The 23,148-nt window shown below is 45.9% G+C and overlaps 1 protein-coding gene across 2 annotated transcripts in view; it reads left to right on the plus strand.

Moving 5' to 3' along the window:
- The window catches only part of TRPC5 (transient receptor potential cation channel subfamily C member 5), a 104,147-nt gene that overhangs the window by 14,885 nt on the left and 66,114 nt on the right, over positions 1-23,148 (plus strand). For both annotated transcript variants that reach the window (XM_054289574.1, XM_054289575.1), the window contains exon 2: positions 15,648-16,046. In XM_054289574.1, coding sequence (XP_054145549.1) covers positions 15,669-16,046 — 378 coding nt within the window. In that variant the 5' untranslated portion in view covers positions 15,648-15,668. The remainder of the gene's footprint in view (positions 1-15,647; positions 16,047-23,148) is intronic.

Genomic DNA, 23,148 nt, shown 5'->3' on the forward strand with positions numbered 1-23,148 from the left:
AAGCTGCTCCTCTGGCAATGCAGGGGGCAGAGGCTGCTGTGCTGTGCCAGGCCCAGATTGGATCCAGGTAGGAATGCTTGGCTCCTCCCCTGGGCGGGGCATCTCCCCATGGGATGCTGGGATTGGATCAGCCCTGCAGGGACACTCAGTGGCCATGGACAGCAGGGATCTCATGCAGGGAGGGTTGGTGTGGGAGAGATAAAGAAAAAACTGCCCCATGAACAGCAGAGAACTGCCTCACCTTTAATAGATGAAAATAGAACACACACTCCCAGCTAAATCTTTCAGCCTAAGACAGGGAGGAAGGAGTCAGACCTTGGCCAAAGATAGGTGAAGAAAGCAAACAGAAAATTTGGCCTAATGCATTTGAGACAGAATTGAAAAGAGGTCATCACTGGCAGCAAGATCCAGCTAAGAAAACAAAGTGCAAGGTTTCCTGCTTGAGAAGACAGGAAAGTTGGTGCTGAATCTGGCTTCCCACTGGAGAGCTGAGCTGGCAAAGGTAATTAATGAGCAGGGGATGGAAAGCTCAGAGAAACAGGCTGAAGAAGCTGAGGAAGTTTAGACAGGCTGCAGGTTCTGTAACACTAAGCAAAAATCAGGTCCCTCATGGCACTTCAGAACACAGGACCCAGGGAATATAACCTCAGTGCTTTGAGAAGAATTTGGCCTTAGCTCATCAGAGGAAAAAATTTGTTCTGGTTTGGTTTTTTCATGCATATAGAGGTAATTAGCTACTAATACAAACCCATTCCTTTAGTAAAGTTACAGAAAGAGACCTGAAAAATTAAGTTTTGAGGAAATTGTGAACCTGAATACTTTTAGTGAATCCAAATTAAGTCTTGTATGTAATTAAGCTAGCAGGGATGCAGGGTAATCTTAAAAGAGTCAAAGAATTAATTTTAGATTTGTGACAGAAGCAAGATCAGACTCAGTATTTTAATCAACCATGCAGTCTGTCTAGGAACAGCTCAGAATTTGAGGAACGTCCCAATTTTGCCTTGTGATGATGCATGTAACATGTCTTCCATGGATATTATTTCTGCAGTAATTTTTGCTGTTCTTCTATGAAAACTAGATTGTGGGTAATAAAATTTAATGGACAATGTTCAAGAATGCTAACAGCTAATTACATGAACAAGGAAATGTGTAAAACTAACCATGGAGCTTGAAATTATGGAGCTGTGCATGCTCATTATGCCAATGTCCATTGAAAGAGTAAGGGAAAAAATCCCCAGGTCTTCATTCATTATCTCTGCCAGTTGCTTGTTATACAAGCTGGGTTTAGCCCTCTGTATCTGTTTTTTTAAAAAGACACTTTATCTGCTTTTCTGTATCTGGAAAGAAGAGTGCTGACATTGAAGAGGAGAGCTGTGCAGTGACATTTATTGAAAATAGGAAGATGCAAAAATTGAATTCTAGGAACAGAACAGGTTCCTGTTGCAGCAACCAAGAGCAGGTTGTGCTTGCTTGCAGGCACCAGTGGTGCCACACACCCTAAAACCAGATGAGAGGAGCAAACAGAAGTGCAAGTATGAAAAGCTGCTTGCCCAGAAGCGCAGTGGAGCAATCCCCAGTGCCTGGGATGTGGGATGGATCAAATGCTGCTGCTGAGAGTCCCAGTGAGAGTCCTGATTACTTTTCAGCCCCAGAGAAGCTCTCAGGTGTGACAGTGTTCACAGGGGTTCTTGGACTGGGGAAGAGATGAGGATCTGACTCCATGTTTCAGAAGGCTTGATTTATTATTTTATTATACTAAAAGAATAGAAGAAAAGGTTTCATCAGAAGGCTAGCTAAGAATAAAATAACAAAAAATGATAACAAAGGTTTGTGGCTCAGGCTCTGTGTCTGAGCCTGCTGTGATTGGCCATTAATTATAAACATCTAACATGAGCCAATCACAGATGCACCTGTTGCATTCCACAGCAGCAGATAATCATTGTTCACATTTTGTTCTTGAGGCCTCTCAGTTTCTCAGGAGGAAAAATCCTAAGGAAAGGATTTTTCATAAAAGTTGTCTGTGACACTCAGGTGCCTCGGGGATGGCACCCACAGATTGTTTTGCCATGTGTGATGGGCTGTGCTTCCTGACAGACCCCATTGTGGTGGAACACCAGGCCATTCACATCACTGGTGTGAGAAACCAGAGTCAGGGCAGAGCTGGGCACTAATCTCATTTCCTGCTCATTAATTCTGCTTGTTCTGCCATGGACCTGATGATCTGTGGGGAGCTGGGCTGGTGTGGTTTGGCTGCTTTGCTGGGAGCTGTGGAGGAGTGCAGAAAGGCTGTGCAGGGGGATGTCAGCCAGTGCTGAGAGCTGTGACAGCTCTGGAAGCAGCCCTGGGAAGGGAGGATTGCATTCTGAACTCTGTGCTCACAGCAGAGGAGGTTCAGGTCCAGGACTGGGGTCAGCCTGAGCAAGCAGGAGCTGGAAAAGAAGCACATGCCAGGTGAGACCATGTCCAGGTGATGTCTGACGCCTGCAGTGGTCTCTCCAGCAATTTGCAGAGTTCCTTAAATTCTCTGCCTGTTTCCTGTGTTTCAGTGAACACCTTAATCACAGCTCACTTCTTGCACAAGTTTTATTTATGTAGCTCCATTTAGGTGGGGAAAAATAGGTGAGGGTGTCTTCAAACACCACCCAGGCATGGAGTAAAAAATACAATAAGGATGCTAAAAAGGAAGAGAGTGTAAACTGGTAACTTTCCATCTCCTCTGCTGTGTAAGGATTGGAATTGTGCCCCAGGATTAAACCCCTCCCTGAGATAGATGGGACTGTTCAAACCCTTTGTTCCTTTCCAGGCTGTCTGCTAACTCCTGTAGCTGTCTAAGCATCAGATACTTGAATTTTCAGACCCTTCAGAGCCATAGAAGATGAAAGATTTCAGATGAAGAAGCAAGAGGGAACCAAAAGAAAATGAGGGTTTAAAGAACACTGCTTGTCAGAGGAGACCAGCAATACCTCATCACTGCACATCTGCTGCTCCAGTGCCTGGATTGAGGGAAAACATCAGCAGGGAGGTCTCACTCTTCACTGCAGAATCCCACAAGGGGTTCAGCTGTCAGTCAGTGCCTGAGGTGTGGAGTGGAATGAGGTTCTTTACTGCCTTGGATGCTCTCTCGGAAGCTGGAAGTGTCTCCTGCTTTGCTTTCCTTAGAAAATGGGGGTGATGGTTCCTCTCTGTCAGGGCTCCCTGCCCAGGTGTGTCAGTGAGCAGGGTTTGCAGGAGGGCCTGTCTGGTGATGTCTACTCTGCATTTCTGTCTGTAGCCACACTTAAATAAAGATCTCCAGTGTGCAGCATATTTTACAGCTGATTTTAGGCTCAGCATGGCAGTAACAGAGGTGTCCTGCAGCACAGGAGCTTCAGCAGGCCTTGGCTGTTGAGCAGGCCTGTACAGAAATGCATTTCTGCTCTGCCAAAAGTGCTGCTAAATTGGTGGCTGCTTTATTGGATTGAGTCAGAGGGATCCTCTGTCACTCCATGTGAGCAAGGTGGATGATATCTGGCTGGAATGATTTAATGGATTTACAAAGCTGCCTCCATGGAGAACACCAGCGATGCTTCTGCACTGTGCTGGCTGAGTGATAACACCTTTCAGCTTTATAAATAGCAGAGCAGGCAATCCCTGCAGTGTGTGGGCTTGAGGCAGTGCACAAAGTGCCACTGTCACCCTGACCTGCTGCCAGAGCGCAGCACAGACACATCCCTTGCTGCAAGGATCATGATGGGGATTTTTCCAGCCAGGAAGGGGCTTGAGAGGAGGTGAGGAGGTGCAGGGGCTGCAGAGAAGATCTGGCATCCCCAAATGAAGCAGCTCCAGGAAATGGTCACAGCCCCAGGCCTGACAGAGCTCAAGGAGTGCTTGGACAGTGCTCTCAGGGTGGGAATTTTGGGGTGTCTGTGCAGGGCCAGGAGCTGGACTGGTTGATCCTTGTGGGTCCCTTCAGGCTCAGGATGTTCTGTGACTCTGTGTTTCTGTGATTCTTGTTCCCATTTCTCCCCTCTCTGTCCCACATCTCAAATCTGCAAGCTTTGGCTTAAAGTTGGGAGATTTTTAAACCCAGAGAATTTGGGACACTTTCTGTCTGGTTTCTGCATCAATGAAGTTCACTCCGTGACTCACACTCTTTACTTCACACCCCAGAGGCTAGAAACTTTTTTTTCTTTTTTTTTTCCCCCCAGAAGAACACATTCTCATATAATTATTGAACTCCCAAAGCTGAGGGCTGAAAATAAACCCCAGCAAGCGTGGCTAGACTCCCAGGGAAGTGACAAGCATGGCATGACTGTAATCCAGTCTAGTGGTGCAGCCTGTGAGCAGCTAGGGGAGCTCACAGCCCTGGGGAAAGCTGCTCTCCTGGGCTGAAACTGCTCCTCGATACCCTGCTGGGAGTGATGCTGCTCACAGACCTGCTCCTTGGGGTGGTTTATCCTCAATCTCAAGCTCAGTGCCAAAACTGTTGCTTTCAGAGTCACTTCAGAGGCACTTTGCAGACAGTGCAGTGCTGCTCCCTTGGCAGAGATCAGTATCTTGTGAGCCATCTGTCCTGTAAGAAACAATGCTGCCTTGTCAGGGAGATGGTGAGAACGATATCCTACACGTTGTAATCTGCGATTTAGCAGCTCCACGCAGATGTTCAGGAAAGGCTGGCAGCATGAAAAGCACAGCTTTTATCAGGAGTGCACAGATAGGAAGGAACCCCAAGCAGCCAGGGACGTTCTGCAGGTAGTCCTTGTTTGGGGAAATGAAGCAATTAGTTTGCTTTCCTCTCTGCAGATTCAGTGCTCACCAGCCCTGTCATGTGCAGTAAATCACAGTTTTGGTGCATGGCTGCCATGATCTGACCTTTGGTTCAGGTAGAAGCCAGGAAAGCATAAACCAGGTGTGCAAAGCAGTGTTCAGGGAGAGCAAGGGAGAATTTGGTGGAGTTGTGGGTGAATGAATGTGGGAAATGGATCTGTAGAGAGTTCTCAGGGTGTGACAGAAGGCTCACATAGTGTACATCTGTATGCAAACCTTGAGATGAGAAATACTGATTTAGAGAGGCCATGGAGAGAGGAATGGACCTAGAAAAAAGTTTCAAAGGATGGCCTTACAAATAAGACTAGATACTTTGGAGAAATAGAACTATGGAAGGTGCATTGTATTAGTACCCACAAGGAGTAATTTTAGATGATTGGCTTTAAGGCATTTACAGCATGGTGTGGCAAAAAGCTGATAGGGCAAGAAACACAGTGTATTGTTATTAGGAAATAGTTAGCTTCTGGTTGTGATGGAGTGAATTGTAACAAGTATTGTCTCACCCTTCACATGACACTGAAAATGGAATAAAAAGTTTTGAAAATGCCTCTCGGTTTTCCCATGTCTGGGCCAGAAAAGGGCATTGTCTGACACATGAAGGGGGGAGCTCAGCTCCTGCCTTGCAGGGAGCACACCTTGTCTCCTGCCTCATTCCTCTGCCAGAGCTTCAACTCTGAGGGATGCACCAGGAGGGGACAGAGTTCTGTGGCACCCCAGGAACTCCCAGCAGGGAGAATTCCTGACAGAGAGCAGGGCAAGGAGCCTTTACAGAGCCTTGGAGGGGAGAGATCAACACCAAGAGAGAAAAAGAAATCTGGGGGAGACATCTGAGGTAATGACCACCTTGGGGCTGATTTTCATTTAACTGTGAGCTCTCCCTCCCAAGAGAGGTCAGACAGAAAAGGAGAAAGTGAGGCTGTTTCAGAAGACTTGGGAGGGAGGAGAAAGGAGAAGGGGAGGACAGGACATCTCCTCAAGAGAAAAAGCAATGCCTTGGACTGGTCTGTGAATCCAGCAGTCAAGACAGACCCCAGGGGCAAGGTATTTGTTAACTGTTTGCTTTTTAAGGCTTGCAAAACGTTAATATTTTAAGTAGTTTATTCTTCATTAGCATAATTAAGAATACATAAGTCTAAACTCAGTGAAAACAGAATTAACAAATTAGCAGGTGCAGGGATTTGGAAGCGAGGGGTTTGGGAAAACAGAGCTTGTAAATGTCGGCATTAAGTAGAGCAGGGGAATCGTGCCAAGCCTTATTTATGGGTTTGTGCATTTCCTTTGCCTGGGCCCACTCCTGCAGCCAAAGGAATGCAGCTCAATTTAAACATGAACCCCCTGCAGTTGTACTGTAGCTGAGCCTGTACCCCAGAGCACATAAAATGAAATTCTCCTGAAAAGAGACGGATGAGCCTCACCTCAGATGTCTCTTGAAAGCTGAGGTGTCTTGAATCAACACTTAACTGAACAGGGCAGCAAACTGTAAAATTAAATCCAGGAGAAAATGGGAGAAAATTTTAGAAAAGTATCTTGATGAAGGGAAATATGAAAAAAGCAGTGGCGTTAAGGTATTCTGCAGACAAGGCTTGGGGGGAAGAAGGCATCCTGTGCCCGTGTGAGAAATTCCCCTTAGGAAGACCAAGAATGGATTGCCAAGATACTGCCCTGCAGATTTTTCAGTGTGTGACAGAGTAGCCCTGTGGGATATTTAAAATAAGGTTTTTCCCTGGTTATATGGGACATTTCTAGTTTTTATCATCACTTTCATCATTGCTGCACTCCAGATCTCTCTGGCACTGGGCTTGTCTCAGCAGGCACCAAAGAACTGTCACACCTGCTAGGCTCTAGGTATAGAATATATATGTGTATCTGTATTTATGGGGTTATTTGTTTATCCTGCTCAGTTACCACTTGCTGCCACAAGGATGAAACAAATAACTTCTGTTCTGCTGCAGATTTCCAGCCCATACAACATGAGGATGAATTCTGTCTGTCCTTTAAAAAGGACTTTCAGGTCTGTGGCTCAAAAGATCAGGGTGTTATTATTGCTGGTAGCCAGAGGGCACAATGTAAGTATGGCAGAGATCAAGGAATAACTGTGGTTACTCCTACAAATCTCTGACCCAAATCTCTGACTTTATTGGAATGATCTGGAGGTTGGATAAGCAAGTTTTATACTGCAGTTGTTATTCAGGAGCCTTTTAGGGCATTCATGGAAGCAAAACCCTGATTCTGGGCATTCCTTCACTTAGAAGCAGTATCACAGTGTTGCTCCCCTCCCAAGGTGCTTTATGGCTGTGCAGCATTTTTGGAGTCTTTTGGATTTGCCTGCTTAGTACTCTTGAGAACAACATTTTTCCACTTAAAATGAATGTGTTTTTACTGCCTGCAGCCTTTCTGTGGGCCTTCAAAAACTGTCCAGTCTGCAGTTCTAGGCTCTCTCCTGAGCTATGTTAATGAACTAGGATTTGGCTCTGCTTCTTTATTTTATCTGCAGACTATTCTGTTTATTATCACTGTCAGGAGGAGCTTGCTCACACCTGCTTTCTATGAAGATTTCTCTTTTCTGGATGGCATTTCCACCTCCCCATGAAGCTGAGGCAGTTGCTTTGTCCAGGGACTGTGAAGGATGTGGTGACCAGGACAAAACCATGACTGGGACAAGCTGTGGCTGCCCTGTAATGGTAATGCTCGGTCTCCATCCTCTGAAAATGCATTCAGAGAGACCTTTTGCTCGTGGAAATGTTTCTGTTTCTCGGCTCTACAACCATCTGGGTGGCTCAGGCTGTGGGATTTGGTGTGCCTGTGCTGGGCAGGATCCAGCATGGTGAGGAGGCTGCATGGAAAGGGGACTGAGAGCTGCATTGTGTGCAGCTGCTGCAGGAGATGGAATCTCCCCGCACCAAGCTGTGCTGTATTTAATTCAGTCACCTGCTCTAACTGCTACAGGTATTTGGATCTTTCAGATTTTTCTTCCTCTATCTGGAAGCCTCTCAAAAGAATATTTTTTTTTTTATTCCACGAAGGTTTTAGAACAGGGCAATGTCTGGAGGTTTGTTCCTTTTGCATGGAGGGCAGGCACACAGTGACTGCCAGGCACCAGCACCCTGATGGGAGCAGGGGAGCTCCTTGCCCACCCAGTGCTCTCTGTTTGGCCCCATTTGTTCAGACAACTGTGAAAGTGATGTGCTTGCTCTCCATGGGGCACAGATTCCTTGTTTTCCAGTCCCCATTGGATTTGGCTTTTAATCCCTCTGTATTTACCACTGTTTAGAATTTAACTTGGGAAAGAGAATTTATGTGTTTTGCACTTTTTAATATCCAAAAGGTGTTGCAGGCAAATGTAGTATTGTCTAAAAAAGCCCTTTTTTTGCAACTGGAAAACATTCACTTGGGAATTGAGTACAGGAATTTTCCTCTTTCTTCCAAGAGCCTCCAGTCAGGTTTGAATGCCAGAACTGGGAACGAACCCAAAATGGAGCCAGAGGTAGAATTCCTGCAGCACAGGAACCCTGGAGGCTCAGATCAGGGGCTGCAGGTGATGGATGCTCCATGTGCTGGGTCTGACTCTGTTTTTACAGGTGTGACAGTGAGAACAGCCCAGCAGAGCTTGTTCAGAAATGGGAACTGATGGCCACTGATAAATCCACTCATTGTAGATGAGAAAAGGAGCCCAGACTGTTGCTGTTGGTAGTTCAGAGCTCTCTGCCACTGCCTTTTCCCCTCTCTGGCCACTGTGCCATCATCTGGACTTTCCTGCCTGGGTGGTTCACTTGCCCTTCCAGCTGGGCTGAGGCAGGTCTGACTCCTCACTGCTCTCCAGATTATCCTGCTGATTGCAGGAGTGATGAGCCAGAGTGGGAACAAGCAGAAAACAACAAAACCCCCCAATCTCTTGTTTAATAGCTGCAGCAGGCAGAGATTACAAGCAGCAGGCACAGAGGCAGTGGACACAGAGCTGGAGATGATAATGATGCCATGCTACATTAGTGCTGCATTAGCAGATAAGACAACAGGGCAGCGTGCTTGACAGTATTTCTCAGTTCAGTTGACATCTCTTTTTTGTGGAAAATGAATACATAGCCCATCTCAAGCAAGTAGGGGACAGAGCAGTGACGTCAGACAGACAAAATGAGCTTTCTGTTCTGCCTGCATTTGTAAAGATATGTACCAGGAATATATTCCAGGGCTTATTTTTTTTTTAATCTTCTCACAATGGTACATTTTTATTTATTACCACCTGCGTGATGGCTGTGTGGAAAGAAGTGGGAGAATTGCAGACTGAAAATGCTTTATTATAAAAGTAGCTAAAAGCATGTTCTGCAGCCATTGCATCACTAGGAAGTAATTTTAATCATTTTAGTAGCCCAGGCTGATTTCTGTTGAGGTAACACTGAAGTATTCCATGGTTGGGTCAGTACTTTCCCCTCCTGCTGTATCCCAAAGAGAAGCTTTGCATTTGGCCCCACACCAGAGCCTTTTTCTGTCATCCTTCCCAAAGTTGTGTCTTGCTCTGCAGCTCCTGCCCCTCTGCTTCCTCCTCCCAGGTGCAGGGATAACTCCTCTGGCTGTGCTGCAGGGAAATCTGGTTTGCAGCTGGTTTTTATTGCAGAGCTGCTCTCCCTGTTAGCTCAGCTGAAATTTTAGCATCGTTAACACTCCATCAATGCCCCGTGAAACTCACCCGTGGGCCTGCGCTGGGCAAATGTCCACCTTCATCCCATCCCTGGGGTGGATCAAAACACACAGAACTATCCCTGGGCATGCAGGAGGCTTGAGGGAGCCCTGAGCATTTGAGATTTCTGGTGAGACCAAATTCTCCATCCGTGAATTATGCTCTGCCTGGCAGAGGAGATGTGGAGAACATCCTGGTGCAAAGGGAGCTTCTTGCTCATCTTTGAACAGAATGAGACAGGTCAATCCTCAGTGCCTTGCAAGTGGACACAAAGCTGAAGCTTCCAGCAAGGAGCTTATATTATATATATATACATAAATATAGATCTATATATCTCATACAGACATATAAAACCACGTCTATAAATCCCCATATGGGGTTGCTCATGACTCATCAATTGATTATGCAGCGGAAGAGACTTCTACCAAAGAGTTGTCCTTTCCAAATCAAACATATATATCTTGGATAATTGTCACCCTCCCCAGGAAGTTAAGATTTGCAGTTGGGACTTGAGTCAAATTGTGACATTTTGCGTTACTGGCACAAAGGATTTTCTTCTGGTGGCTGCAGACTTTGTGCTCTGAAGTTTGAGGTTTGTCTTTCTTCACAGACACTTCTGGGTTGGGAGGTTCTGTGCTGCACCCAGGGAATTGATGTGTTCTTACCCAGGCCTGGAGTGAGGATGAGTGAAAAACACTTCATGGGGAATTTTCCTCTGCGTTTTTTGAGGACATATCTCCACTGTGAATCACTGCAGCCTTGCATTTTTATCACATGTGCCATTAGTGCTCTTCCTTTCTTCATGTTGGGCAGTGAAAGTGGATTACTCATCCCCAATTTTATTAGCTGTCACTTTCTCATTTTTGTGTTGTGCCGTGGCCCTGCAAGTTTTGGACAGCACTTACTCCAGTCAATGATATATTTTATATAACTTATGAGCTGGATATAAACTTTCTGAGATCACGGGGCTTTAGCTAAAAGGAATTTACACAGCCATAGAACCAGAAGGTCGCTGCAATTTTATAATTTTAAAACATGTCTGAAGTCATACATTTATTCAGTCTTAGCTCTCTTTGCATTTAAAAGCATCAGGAAAAATTTATGCTTCTGTGGTGAGATGTCATGAGAGGCATTGAGACTTAGGGTTGTAATCTGGTTCCCACTGAACTCCATGGAAAAAGCAATTTGCTGGAACAAGGGGGTATCTTTGCAGAAGGAAGGGAATTGCAGAATGTTACAAAGTCACTTTTATTTCCTCATACTGTGCTCAGCTAGGCATTGTTAGTAAATAAGATCTAGAGCACTTAAAAGAAGGATCCAATCACAAATTCAATTGGTCCATTAACTACATGTAATATTATTTACCTAAGTGGCCCTTGTGGACCATTTCATAGCTCAGGTTTGATAACCTTTTTTAAACAGATCAATAGTACTGAGCAGGCAGTGTGTGAGCACCATGAAAGTCAGGCCATTTTCACAGTCATGGGCCATGATTTCCAGACCTGGAGTCCAGATTAGAATTGCAAAATGAGGAAAATGCTCTCCCTGAAAGACTAAAAAGAAGAAAACAGCCTTGGCAAGAAGGATGGGGGGAAGCAGTGGAGCAAGATGTGTTGCAAGGGATCAGTTCTTTGATGGGGCTGATAAATGCAGGTGGCTTTTGCAGCACATAAACCCTGCTCAGGTCTGAGAGAAGGTGCAGTGCATTTCACACACTGAGTTTTGCTGGTTGTCTTGGTTTGGAAAGACAGGAGTCTGCTAAGGAAGGCAGGAGCCTCCCCTGAAATAGAAAATGTAAACCCTCCCCACCCCTCCAAATTGCTATAAATTTTAAATTAAGGGGCTCTCAGGCAAAAATATGAGAGCAGGAAATAACAGTTCTTTAATAGGGAAGGAAATAAAAGGATCAAATAAGCAATGCAGTACACTAGAACAACACTGACAGAGTCAGAACCCAACCTGACACCCTGTGGGTCAGGCTGTTGGCAGCAGTCCCATTGGAGTTGTGGCTCAGCCCTCCTGCAGTGTCAGGGGTGGCTCTGCTGGAGCAGGGATCCTGTAGAGAAGGATGGATTCTTCCTCTGAAGATCCAGGGGAAGGAGAGGCAGCTGCTGTTCCTCTGGGGAATCCAGTGCAGAAGCCGTGCTGGTGTCCCAGAATCTCCAGATTATATCCATGTAGGAATTCTTGGCTCCTCCCTCTGGGCTCACATCTCCCAGTGGGATGCTGTAGTTCTTATCAGCCATGTAGTGACATTCAATAGCTGTTATCAGCAATGTCCCCTCCCAGTGAGGAGTGATTGTGGTCACTCAAAGAGAGAGATAAGGCAAACTGCCCACTTGGCAAAGGTAATCTGCCATACAGATGGTAACAGAAAACATCTTGCATTGCAATCTGAACGCTGGTGTGAGGGAGCACCCAGCCCTACTCTGAGCAGCCTGCCAGGTGAGGGCCTTTGCTGGCTGCTCTCAGGTGTGATTCAGAGCCCCAGCAAGTGGCAAAGGTAACTCTTTGCTGTTCGTTTCATGTCCAAAATCGGTGTTTGATCAGTTCCTCAGATGTCACCTGGCAGCTAAATTCAATACCCAAGAGTCTCTGTGCTTCCCTTACAGGGGCAATGGTGCTTTCCCACCTCTGAATCAGCTTCATGATGAGGATCAAAGCAAATAAAATCCAGGAAGGTCCTGTTTTATAATGGTCCTGGTGACACATGGCTGTAAACTGGCTCTGGCTGCCTCCCCTCCAGCTCTGCTCATCCCATTTCATCCATGTCACCCTGACTCCCTCAGACGGGGCTGTGTGGGAGTGTGGGGTGTGTGGGAAGTGGGAACTGAGGGATGGCTCAACTCCCAACAGACCCTAAAATCCTTTTGTAGCAACAGCTCATGGAAATTTTAGTGGCAGAAGGCCAGAAACTTTCCTTCCCCATACCAGGCCAGCTGTTCCTGGGCTAAAACTCTGATTTCTTGTGCCAGGCTGAAAAGGCTTGGAGATTTGGACTAATAATTCAGGGAGAAGGCTGTTTTGTTTCCTAGGATGTATAGCACAGTCCCTCAGCTCATTATGGATGGCTTTTCTAGATTAAAAGGAAAAAAAGGATTGTTTTATTGGAGAAAACTAAACAAATCTGACATCCCACACCATTTATTGATGCCATCTGAGAAGCCTTTAGTTTAAAGCCAACACATGAAGGGCATCTCTGCTGGAGAGAGGTGATAGAGTCCAAACCGAGTGCTGTCCTCCTGCTTCTATCTTGAGTAGTTTGTTATATTTCTCTTGTTATGGTTCTCCTGTTTCTCTCCACCTGTTTGTGGTGCAGGTATCACCACTGCATTAACCAGTCACTGCGTATTGTCTGAGGCATCTGCACTCAGGCATAGGCTGGAAGAATTTTCCTTGCCCCAAATAGTAACCCAAGTAGCAGAAAATGCCTCCCTGTGAGGAGAATTCATATGGAAAACATGTGTTTTCAGGCTCTCTGCACCCATTCCAAAATTTTAGTGTGACTGGGTTTCTATTTTTTGCTACCTTTCAGGAATATCACTGCTGCTTCTCCCTAGGCAGCACCTGTGCATTGCCTTCCACTTATCTTACCTGGATTGCATCAATATTTTTGTAATTTTGGACTGTTAAGGAGGGGACAGGGCCACAAGTGTTTAGGGCACACCAGAATTGTCTGCTGCACCAAGAGATTCTACCCTGGGAGCCTGGTGGTGCTGAGAGGGGACAGCTGGAGCAGGGACCTTGTGCTCATTCCTTCCGTCCACAGGTGTGGCTGATGCTTTGTTAAATGATTTTGGTTGACAAAGACGTTGGGTCTGTAAATTTTGCTGGATCTCTGGCTGAGGGATCCTTCAATAGATAAAGGTTTTGCTGAAATCTTCCATGAACTCCAGGCAGACATTTTTATTATTTTCTTTTAATCCTGCCTGCTATTGTTTCCAAACCCAGTCAGCAGCACGTGTTTGTCAGGCTATGCAGGCGTTGGCATGAGAGGAATTCAGGAAGATCATTAATTTTGTGAGTCTTTCCTGTTTGGTTTTATTGCAGCTTCCTATATGCTTGAGGTATGAACATTATTAGCTTTCTTTGGGCTGGGGTTCTACTGGGAGATGAGATCTCCCTGAGGAGTTGAGATATTTGAAGCTTTCTTTTCTTTCTCCAGAACTGTTGGGAAGGAAAGGGATGCAATGCTGGCATGATGCTTCATAAGGTGACATTTGTTATAACTCATTGCAAATGTTACTCACCATCTACAAAACGTCCAATTAAACTAAAGAGCAGTGAAAAATATCCAATTCCACTTTAGCAGCAGCACTTGTTGCCAGAATCCCTCATGGTTTTTGGAGCCAACAGATTCCCCCAGGAGACCTTTACATGGTGACTGCTGTCCTCTGGCACCAGTCCCACTGGTTGGTGTTCCCTGCTCCCATCAGCCAGACTGCCACACAAGGACACAATTCCCTTCCCATTTGGGGTTCTCCTTACTTTCCCAAAGATCTCTTTGGTCTCCTTAGTTGTTACCAGACCCGTGCTGCATCCTTCTGTCTCCTGTCAGTGTTTCAGTGGGAATTAGCTGGGTACCAGAGGAATAATGTTTTCAAAATCAAAATTTGAAAGTAACCTGTGATCCTTGGTGCTTTCCAAAGTCAGAGTAGTTGGTTCTACATGCAGTTTATTGAAGCTTCTGAGTCACTGAGGTTCTTCCTTAGCTCTAAAAGCTTTAGTGGCATAATGTTCTTGCAGAAAATCAGACAGTATATTTATGGTTTCTAATCAGATTTTGGGTCCCTTTGCCTCCAGTGCCTTTGTGTGTGTCTTGAGGTCGAACCACTGGATTCTGTGGTTCTGCCTGTGCAGAGAGACACGTGAGCACTGTGCCAGCATCTCTGGGTAAGTAACAAACACAAACTTCTCTGGCACTGGGAGGAGAGCAGGATCCTGAGCGAGCACATTCCCCGAGGTGCCAAAGCAGCTGGTACAGATCCCTGGCTCCCCAGGAAGTTCTCAGATGCAGCTTTGCTGTCTGCTACAGCCTCCCACTGTTCTGCAGTGTCAGCTGGGCTGGAGCTCAGATCCACCCACTCTGGGAAGGCAGAAGTGCCGTGGGGCTCTGTGGCTGCCTGGGGCGGCACCTGCAGAGCCCTCTGCACCACCACAGCCTCCTCATCACCATCCTTCATCAGCACCTCCTTTTCCCCCAGGATAGGGCACTACAATGTGCCAAAACTCCCGCTAATTGGCTGCAGGAAGCTGTTGAGCAAGGAGCTGGAATAAGTCACCCAATTAGCCATAGCTGCTGGTGGCCCCTGGTGCTGGCCTGGTGTCCTTTGTCAAAGCCAAGCAGAGGTAGACAAGCCTGGTTCCTTTCTTCCTTACCTGTGAATACCCAGCCCGTGTCTCCTGTGACTCCAGTCACCTGCTGGGATCTTTGAGGCGTGGCAAGGAACCTCAATTCATTCAGTTTGCTGCACTTTTTCCAAGGCAGGATTCACTTCTCGTTTTCCTAGACCACAAAACAACATCGCTGCCTTTGGAGAGCAAGGGTGGGAGCTTTCTACATCAGCCTGTCTTTAGGTCCTATTTATAAATGAGGAGAGTGAGAAAAAATGTTTAAAAACATGCAAGCTTTAAAAATAAAACCATGACCTAGTCGAAGAGTAAACACTAAGGAAGAATAAAAGACTGTTTTAAGAGACGGAAGCAGAGAAGCAGCAGCAAAAATGTTCAAAATGAATCTATTACTGTAAAGAGGAGGCTGTAAATCAGCAGCTCCCATCACTGACAGTTCAGAGATACTGAGGACCTGGCTTAGCAGTGGAAAGGGAGGAAATAAAAGGAACTTTGAGTGGGAAGTAAAGCAAAGATGAGAAATCCACTATTTGCGTGTGCTGGATTACCCATAAACATCGAGATGTGCTTCTGACCAGACAAAGACATCAATGGCGTAGTGTTTAAACAAGATGAAAAATTATACTGAGTTTCTGTCATTGTGAGTTGTGGTGACACCTTTCTGCTTTCAGGTAGCCTTTGAGATGGGGTTGCTGAGGGGGTGTTATGAATACAACATCTTAAAAAGGGACGGGGAGCTTTTCCTGTGATAGCCCTTTGGAATTTTGTCCCCTGTGGGGCTGTGCTGTCACTGATGCGTGGTTCTCCTCCCTCACAGGTTGCCTGGTCACTATGAACCATGGCCCAGCTATACTACAAAAAGGTCAACTTCTCCCCGTACCGAGACCGGATCCCACTGCAGATCGTGCGAGCGGAGGCAGAGCTCTCGTTGGAAGAGAAAGCCTACCTCAGTGCCGTGGAGAAGGGGGACTATGCCAGCGTGAAACATGCCCTGCAGGAGGCAGAGATCTACTACAACATCAACATCAACTGCATGGATCCTCTGGGGCGCAGTGCCCTGCTCATAGCCATAGAAAATGAGAACCTGGAGATCATGGAGCTGCTGCTGAGCCACAGCGTCTACGTGGGGGACGCGCTGCTCTACGCCATACGCAAGGAGGTGGTGGGAGCTGTGGAGCTGCTGCTCAACTACAGGAAGCCCAGTGGTGAAAAACAGGTGGGTTGAGTGTTCCCCTTCAGTTTTGAGCTGTTATCCTGCCTCAGGAAAGTGCTGCTGCTCAAAGTCCTTGGTGTTGGTCCGTGGCTTTAAATACCAGAGCAGATGTGGGTATTGCAAAACGAGGGATGCCCTGATGATGGCAGGAATGATGCATCTAACTCCATGTTCTCAGAAGGCTAATTTATTACTTTATGACACTATATTATATTAAAGAATACTATACTATACTAAAGAATACAGAAAGGATATTTACAGAATGCTAAAAAGATAATAATGAAAACTCCTGACTCTTTCCAGAGTCCTGACACAGTTTGGCCCTGATTGGGCATTGAGTGAAAACAACTCACAGCAGAATCAATGAAACAATCACCTGTGGGTAAACAATCTCCAAACACATTCCACATGAGCACAACACAGGAGAAGCAAATGAGATAAGAATTGTTTTCCTTTTCTCTGAGGCTTCTCAGCTTCCCAGGAGAAAAACCCTGAGTGAAGGATTTTTTTCAGAGAATGTGAATGCCTCACCTGGGCAGTCCTGTTTGGATGGTAATCTCCAGCCTGAGCAAACATGTTCTGCCTGATTTAAACACTCATTTTTTTCTCTCTCACTCAGTGTTCTTTCCAGCCCCACAGTGTTTGTGGACACACTGATTTATAGATTGATTTATAGATGAGCAGTTTCTAAAGGAATTTGTGGCTCTCTGAAATTATATTACAATCTGTAAATATGAACTATTGCCACGCTGTTGTGCTGATATTAAGTGGAATTGCTTTTCATAAGTAAATCCTGAAAGCACACAAGCTTATTTACAGCTGCAAGCAAGCAAACAGTCTGCAGGGTTTCAGTCCTTTGCTGTAGTGCAGATGGATCATCTTGGTCTCCCTCTCCAGAGAGCTCCAGGGCAGAAATGCTGAGGCAGGACATAACTTACAGCAGTGACTGTAGGAAGGATCCTGAGCTGCAAAGCCACCTCTGAGTTACATAAGGATCTTGTAGGAAAAACCACCAAATTTGAATCCTGTCACTTCAAGTGTCACCTATTGTCACCAACTGTTTTTTTTTTCCGATTTTCTTCTTTTCATTTGTAAGCACTACTGCCAATAACTAGAATAATTTATGTACATTGCTGACCACTGATAATTTTTGCGTATTCACTGCTTAGAAAGGAACATCCAAAACTTGGATAATCCTTATATATCAAGCTTCCTTTTGAAGGGAACACATCCCTCTGTGTGTGTGAAGGATTAATACCAATCAATCACGGAAGAAAATGTTTTCAGTGCATAATGGCACTTGGCACACTGTTTTTCAATAGTAATTTCATGTAGCCAAGCAAACAATAAGGATCAACCCTGACAGAATTCAAGAGTGCTCAGCTTTATTATTTAGAAATAGCAGCATTGTGCATGCTTGCAACAGTGTGATTCTGATGTGTGGTTTAAAAACCAGAGAGATAACGAAACTCCTCTATCTGACCTAAAAATGGAAGTGTTAGTACTGAGTTTTAGTCTGACAAAATGTAAGTAGCAAAATACAGACCATCCATTAAGAATGAGCCATTTTTACCTTGGTCTTCTAGAAATTTGAGCATCCTGCAGCTCAACAGGACAGAAAGCAGAACAGAAAAGTTCTTTTCAGCAGCATGAGGAATTGCCACTGATTATAGCAGGCTAATGACAAGTTTCTCCTGAAATGTCATGGAAAGCAAGTGATGGGATTCGTGTGGATTTCTGTAACATCCTTTGAATACCAAAACTTGTGTCCACTCAAATCCCCATCCCTGCTGGCTTAACTGGGCAGAGACAGAGGTCCGTGAAATGAGGTTGATATATTACAGCTGAAATTCAGCCCCAGTGTCTCCAGTTCAGTGATCCATTTCATGGTAGGCCTGTTCCATTTTTGTTATCTCCGTGCCAGCTCTCCTTCTGTAGCTAGAATTGTATCTGCTGCAGGGTTTACAACTTGGAGGAGAGCATGTGTGGGGGAGAGAAGATGCGGTGCCAGTTTCAGCTTTATTTACAAGGTTTGTTACAAGAGCAGATTTCGTCAGTGTATTTTAAACCAGCACTGGCTTGGTGCAAGATTCTGTGAACAAACTCGGATTAACTTCCCTGGCTGGGGTTCAGGCTCTTCTGGGGACTGCAGGAAGAGTTTGCTGGTAGAGGGCTGCAGGACTGGGCTGCCCTTGCAGCTCTTTCACTGACTGCTCATGCAGTGATGGGGATGAACATTTATTTCATGTGTGGTGATAGGACAAGCTGGGCCAAAGTTGGTTATTTTGTCCAAGGCCAAAGTTGGTTATTTTGTCAAGGGCCAAAGTTGGTTATTTTGTCCAAGGCCAAAGTTGGTTATTTTGTCAAGGGCCAAAGTTGGTTATTTTGTCAAATCCCAAAGCTGTTCCAGGAGGGGTTTCTGAGCACGAGCTCCTGATGCTAATTCCGCAGCAATATCAATATAAATTCATTAATTGTCCTTGCTGGACCCTTTCTCAGAAGGTCTTTTGGGAGCCCCACACCTAATTGCTTTCACAAAAAGCCCCTGATAAAGCAGATTAGCACAGCTTTTTCCTCATCAGCTACTTAGGTGTTCTAAAACATGTAGAAATGCTGCTTTTTTGTTCCTGTAGTAACAAAAGAATCGCACCTCATAGGAAGGTTTCTGTCTGGCTGTGAAATTCGTAAGATGCTATCACTGCACTTCTTACATATTAGATTTAGTATACTCTATTAATTAAATGTACAGAGGGTTCAGTTTGCCTTCACAAGCCTGTGTGGGGACAGCTTTTTGGCTCGTGTGTGCCATCAGGGTCTGGCTGTCTCTGCTGCACTCTGGGCAGAGGTGCAGGAGCAGCATCCTCTGAATGCTGTGTATTGAATGTTCATTCACCTGAGCCTGGGCTCTGGGAGACCCTGCTGGCTCCCTTTTCCTGGTTATTTGCCTCTCTCCCCAAGCCTGGTGTCTCTCTGGGCATGGAGGGCTGTTCCTATTTGCGTCTGTTCACGTCAGCCCTGTTAATTGTTGTCTTTGCATCTCCAAAGCAGCTGAGCAGCATCATCCAGCATAATCCATTTCATGGGTGTGTATCTTCAGCCTTATCAGCGTGCCACAATCCTGACAGCAGCTCTTAGAGCTGCCTCGTTCCAGCCTCTTGTGGAGTGGCAGTGGCTGGATATGGTTTGGAAAAGGGACCCCCAGAACACGGTGGGAAGCTCAGCCAAGGCAGGTTCACTCAGCAGCCACAGAGCCTCCAAGAGGAGAGCTCCAGACCCGGCTCTGAGAGCTGCCCGAGGGAAAGAGCTCAGCTTTTCCACCTGTAGGATGACCTTTTCAGGGAGCAGAAGTTGAAAACCTTTCGAGCACACGTAGTGACCTTTGCTGTGCTCCTTATGTAAGAGAATCAGGGTCTCGTTGATGCTGTAAGGCCCGATGGGGGATGGATGAAGGGGTTGGGCGGCTCAGGGGCTGGGATCCTGTCATTAAGTGAATTTTTCTGAGTCATTATTCTGCAAACCTTTGCTAGCCTGCTGTTTAAGCGCCATTTACTGCGAATGCGGTGACAATGGCAGGGGTAAGTCACAGGCAGTAACTATAACAACCCGGGGCTCGGCGCAGGAGCAAATTGCTCTGTTTACATGGGGAGAGCCACCTCGCTCCAGAGGATGCTGCAGAGCACAGCAGAGATCAGCAGCGATGTGCTCCAGCACATGGGCTTCTTTTTAGGGTTATCTCCAACCGAGCTTTGTGGGCTGTTTTAAGATCTTAGTGTTTCTTATCCAATCCATGCTGCCCAGTCCAGACAGCAAGGAATGGTGTGGCCAGCAGGAGCAGGGAGCTCATCCTGCCCCTGTCCCTGGCACTGTGAGGGCACACCCTGAGTGCTGTGCCCAGCTCTGGCCCCTCAGCTTGGGAAGGACCTTGGGACACTGAGCACATCCAGAGAGAGGGGCTGGGAGCACAAACCCTGAGAGGAGCCCCTGAGGGAGCTGGGGGTGCTCAGCCTGCAGAAAAGGAGACTCAGGGGTGCCCCCATCGCTCTGCACAGCTCCTGAAAGGGGCCTGTGCTCAGCTGGGGCTGGGCTCTGTCTGCAGGAACTGACACAACCAGAGCTCACAGCCTCGAGCTGTGCCAAGGGAAATACAGAATGGATATCAGGAAAAGGTTTTTTACATTTTTTACAGAAAGAGTGATAAAGTTGTGGAATGGCTGCCCAGGGTGGTGGTGCAGTCCCCATCCCTGGGTGTGTTTAACAAAGCCTGGATGTGGCACTGGGTGCCAGGGTTTGGGTGAGGTGCTGGGGCTGGGTTGGACTTGATGATCTTGAAGGTCTCTTCCAACCTTGTGATTCTGTGAATTCTGTGAACTGAGCTGTGGTTTTGGGTACTGAGCTGTGATTCTGCTGGTGGAGCTGGGAGGAGGCTTCACCACTTACAGGCAGGATAATGTTAATAAACTTAGAGCTGTTTTGAAAGATGCTGTTGGCTGTGGGAGATGTTTGGGTCAGTGAGAAAGTCATCATGGTGCAACCATGGGAAGAGCATAGAGATGTTCTGGTGTGCTTCACTCCCAGCAGAGAGTGAAGCCCAGGCTTGAACGACCCATCCTCCTCTTCAGTAATCAAACAGCTTCCCTAATTTTGTGATTTTTACAGGTTAACTTCCAAGGGTTACATAATTTACTCCAATTACTCCTTTTTATAAACCATAGATCTCTTTGACCCATCACACAGCTGGTCCCTTAAACCATAGCGTAGCTTGTTTTTTCCCAAACTCATGGCAGGCATTTGGAAACCAAGCAACCTATTCATGAATATTAAGAGGAACAACAAAACAAACTAATATTCCTAGAACCTGGAGGGTGTGCAAGTGTTGTTTTTCCTGCAGAGGTTTGTAGTCAGCAAACATGCATTTTTCAGGAAATAAAAGTGAGCCTGGTCTGGTGCTGTGGTAGTTATTGTTTGATTTTCTGGGCAGTGCAGAGGCTGATGTTGTATTGCATGGGGGCAGAGGAGGAATATAGGTGTACTTGGCATGGCAATCCATCCTGAGTGATGAGTGTCTTGTTATTTAAATGAGACAACAAACCACTGAACAACCAACAGAAAGTGCAGGGATAGGTTTGAAATAGCAAAACTGAGCAGCTGCAAATGCTCAGGAGAGGCTGCTTTAGGAGAGGCTTTTCTCTTTGGGGGTGGAAATGTTGAAATGCAAAGTTGTCTGTGCATGGGACAGGTCCAGTAAATGCAATGGCAAAACAAGACAGTAGGCACACAGCAAAACCAGAGACCTGGCTGGCATCCTATGGGGTTGAAATTAACAGGGAACTTTAAATTATTGGGTTGTTTCTTAATTCAGAACTACTGTACAAGCAAGGGAATGTATATATGAAGCCTGTTGAATGAACTCTCCTTCCCTGTAAAATCTTCTGTCTCTCAAACTATCTGATCTTTTTGAGTTTTGCTGTTTATTTTCCCCCTAAAAGTGCTATCAGATGGTTATTTTTGCTATACAAACATCAATACAGTGAGTTCTGCTTTCAGCCAAGCTGGAGGCTGCGCCTAACCTTCGCCAGCAAAGAGCAGGAAATTCATGTCTGAAAACTCCCATTTCCCCCTGCATTTGATTCGCCTCAATTTACCAGTAATAGCTGTATTTCCTGACACTTGGAAACCTGTTGAAATCAGTACAAATTCTCCAGATGAGGCGTTCAGGGGCCCGTTGGTGTGAGTTGTGTGTGTGGGGTGGTGGCAGGAGGTGCGTCAGAGCTCTCAGGTCTCGCCTGCCTCTCTGCCCTCCTGCCAGGGCTGTGCTTGCAGCACTCCAGACACGGACTCTGCTGCCTGCTGAGCCCTCCTCCCTCCTTTAAGGAGCTGTAATCAGTCATCTGAATGACTGCTCCAGCTCCATGAGCACCTCCACGGTGGCTGTTTCCTTCACAACAATCAGAGCTGACATCAGCTGTTCGCATAAGGAGGGTACCAGCATCTCTCTCTGCTGGCTGGCAAACTTAGCAATTTGCTCTCATGGCAGATGGCTCCAAATTAAGCTGGTTCACAGATGGGACTACAAATGCAATTCCTCAATAATGAGAATAAAAAGAGAGAAAAGGGATCTTAGGGTTTGTGGCTGTGATTTGGTTTGTTCTGATGGTGCTTCTGAATCAATGCCCATCCATATGTATTCCAAAAGAAGGAGTTTGCAGGTACAGCCTCTGGACGAGTATGGTTGTGAAGAGGAGACTATAGAGAATAAAAGGCAAGTTTTCAGTCTTAGTTGCTAATCATCAGATTGGTAGAACATTGCTGCACTGGATAGTGTTAGTGAACCTAAAATTTGACCCCAAAAATCCCCTTTTAGGTGAGCTGATGAGTGAAAATTGGTAGAAGATTGCTGCACTAGATAGTGTTAGTGATCCTAAAACTTGACCTCAAAAATCCTCTCTTAAGCAAGCTGATGAGTGAAAATCCACCTTAATCTTTGTTCAGATCCCACAGATGAACAGCCTAGAGACAGCCTTTTGTGAAACAGAAAATAAAGGTTGCATTAAACCATTATATTCTTGCCCAAATCTAATAACTTTCTTGAGACAATGTGATTTAGCCTAATTTCCCTACTCACACAGGGTTTTTGTCCTGTGTGCAGAAACCAGTTTAAAGTTTAGCCCTTACCACTGACAGGCCTTGATTTTGGACTTGCTGATACAAGCTCATTGCCAGCCTTGTGCTACCACTGATGGGACCATTTAAGTCAAAAGAAACAGTTCAGTTCTCCAAAATCTCACAGTATAAAATCTAGATTATGCAGGCAGTTGTAAAGAGGAGAGGTTTAGGAGCAGGCATCTGTATGAAGGAATTCTGTGGCAGTTCTGAATGGTGGCTGAGGAGCTCTGGAACACAGAGGGGAACAGGCTGATGGGTGTGACTCAAACCAGCCATTTCCACGTTAACAGGAGGGTCCAAAGTGAAAAGGAAGGGCAGAACCTGGTTAGAAACACTCCTGAGCAAGAGGAGGTTCTGAAGAGTAGAACCAGTGAAGAAAAACATGGCCCCAAGTTCTCAGTGTGGGAATATTTGAAAGGAACAATAAGGAAGAAGGATCATG

This window comes from Melozone crissalis, unplaced genomic scaffold (genome assembly GCF_028551555.1).
Source record: "Melozone crissalis strain CALT ecotype California unplaced genomic scaffold, PUWL_Pcris_2 ptg000068l_1, whole genome shotgun sequence".
Lineage (NCBI taxonomy): Eukaryota > Metazoa > Chordata > Aves > Passeriformes > Passerellidae > Melozone > Melozone crissalis.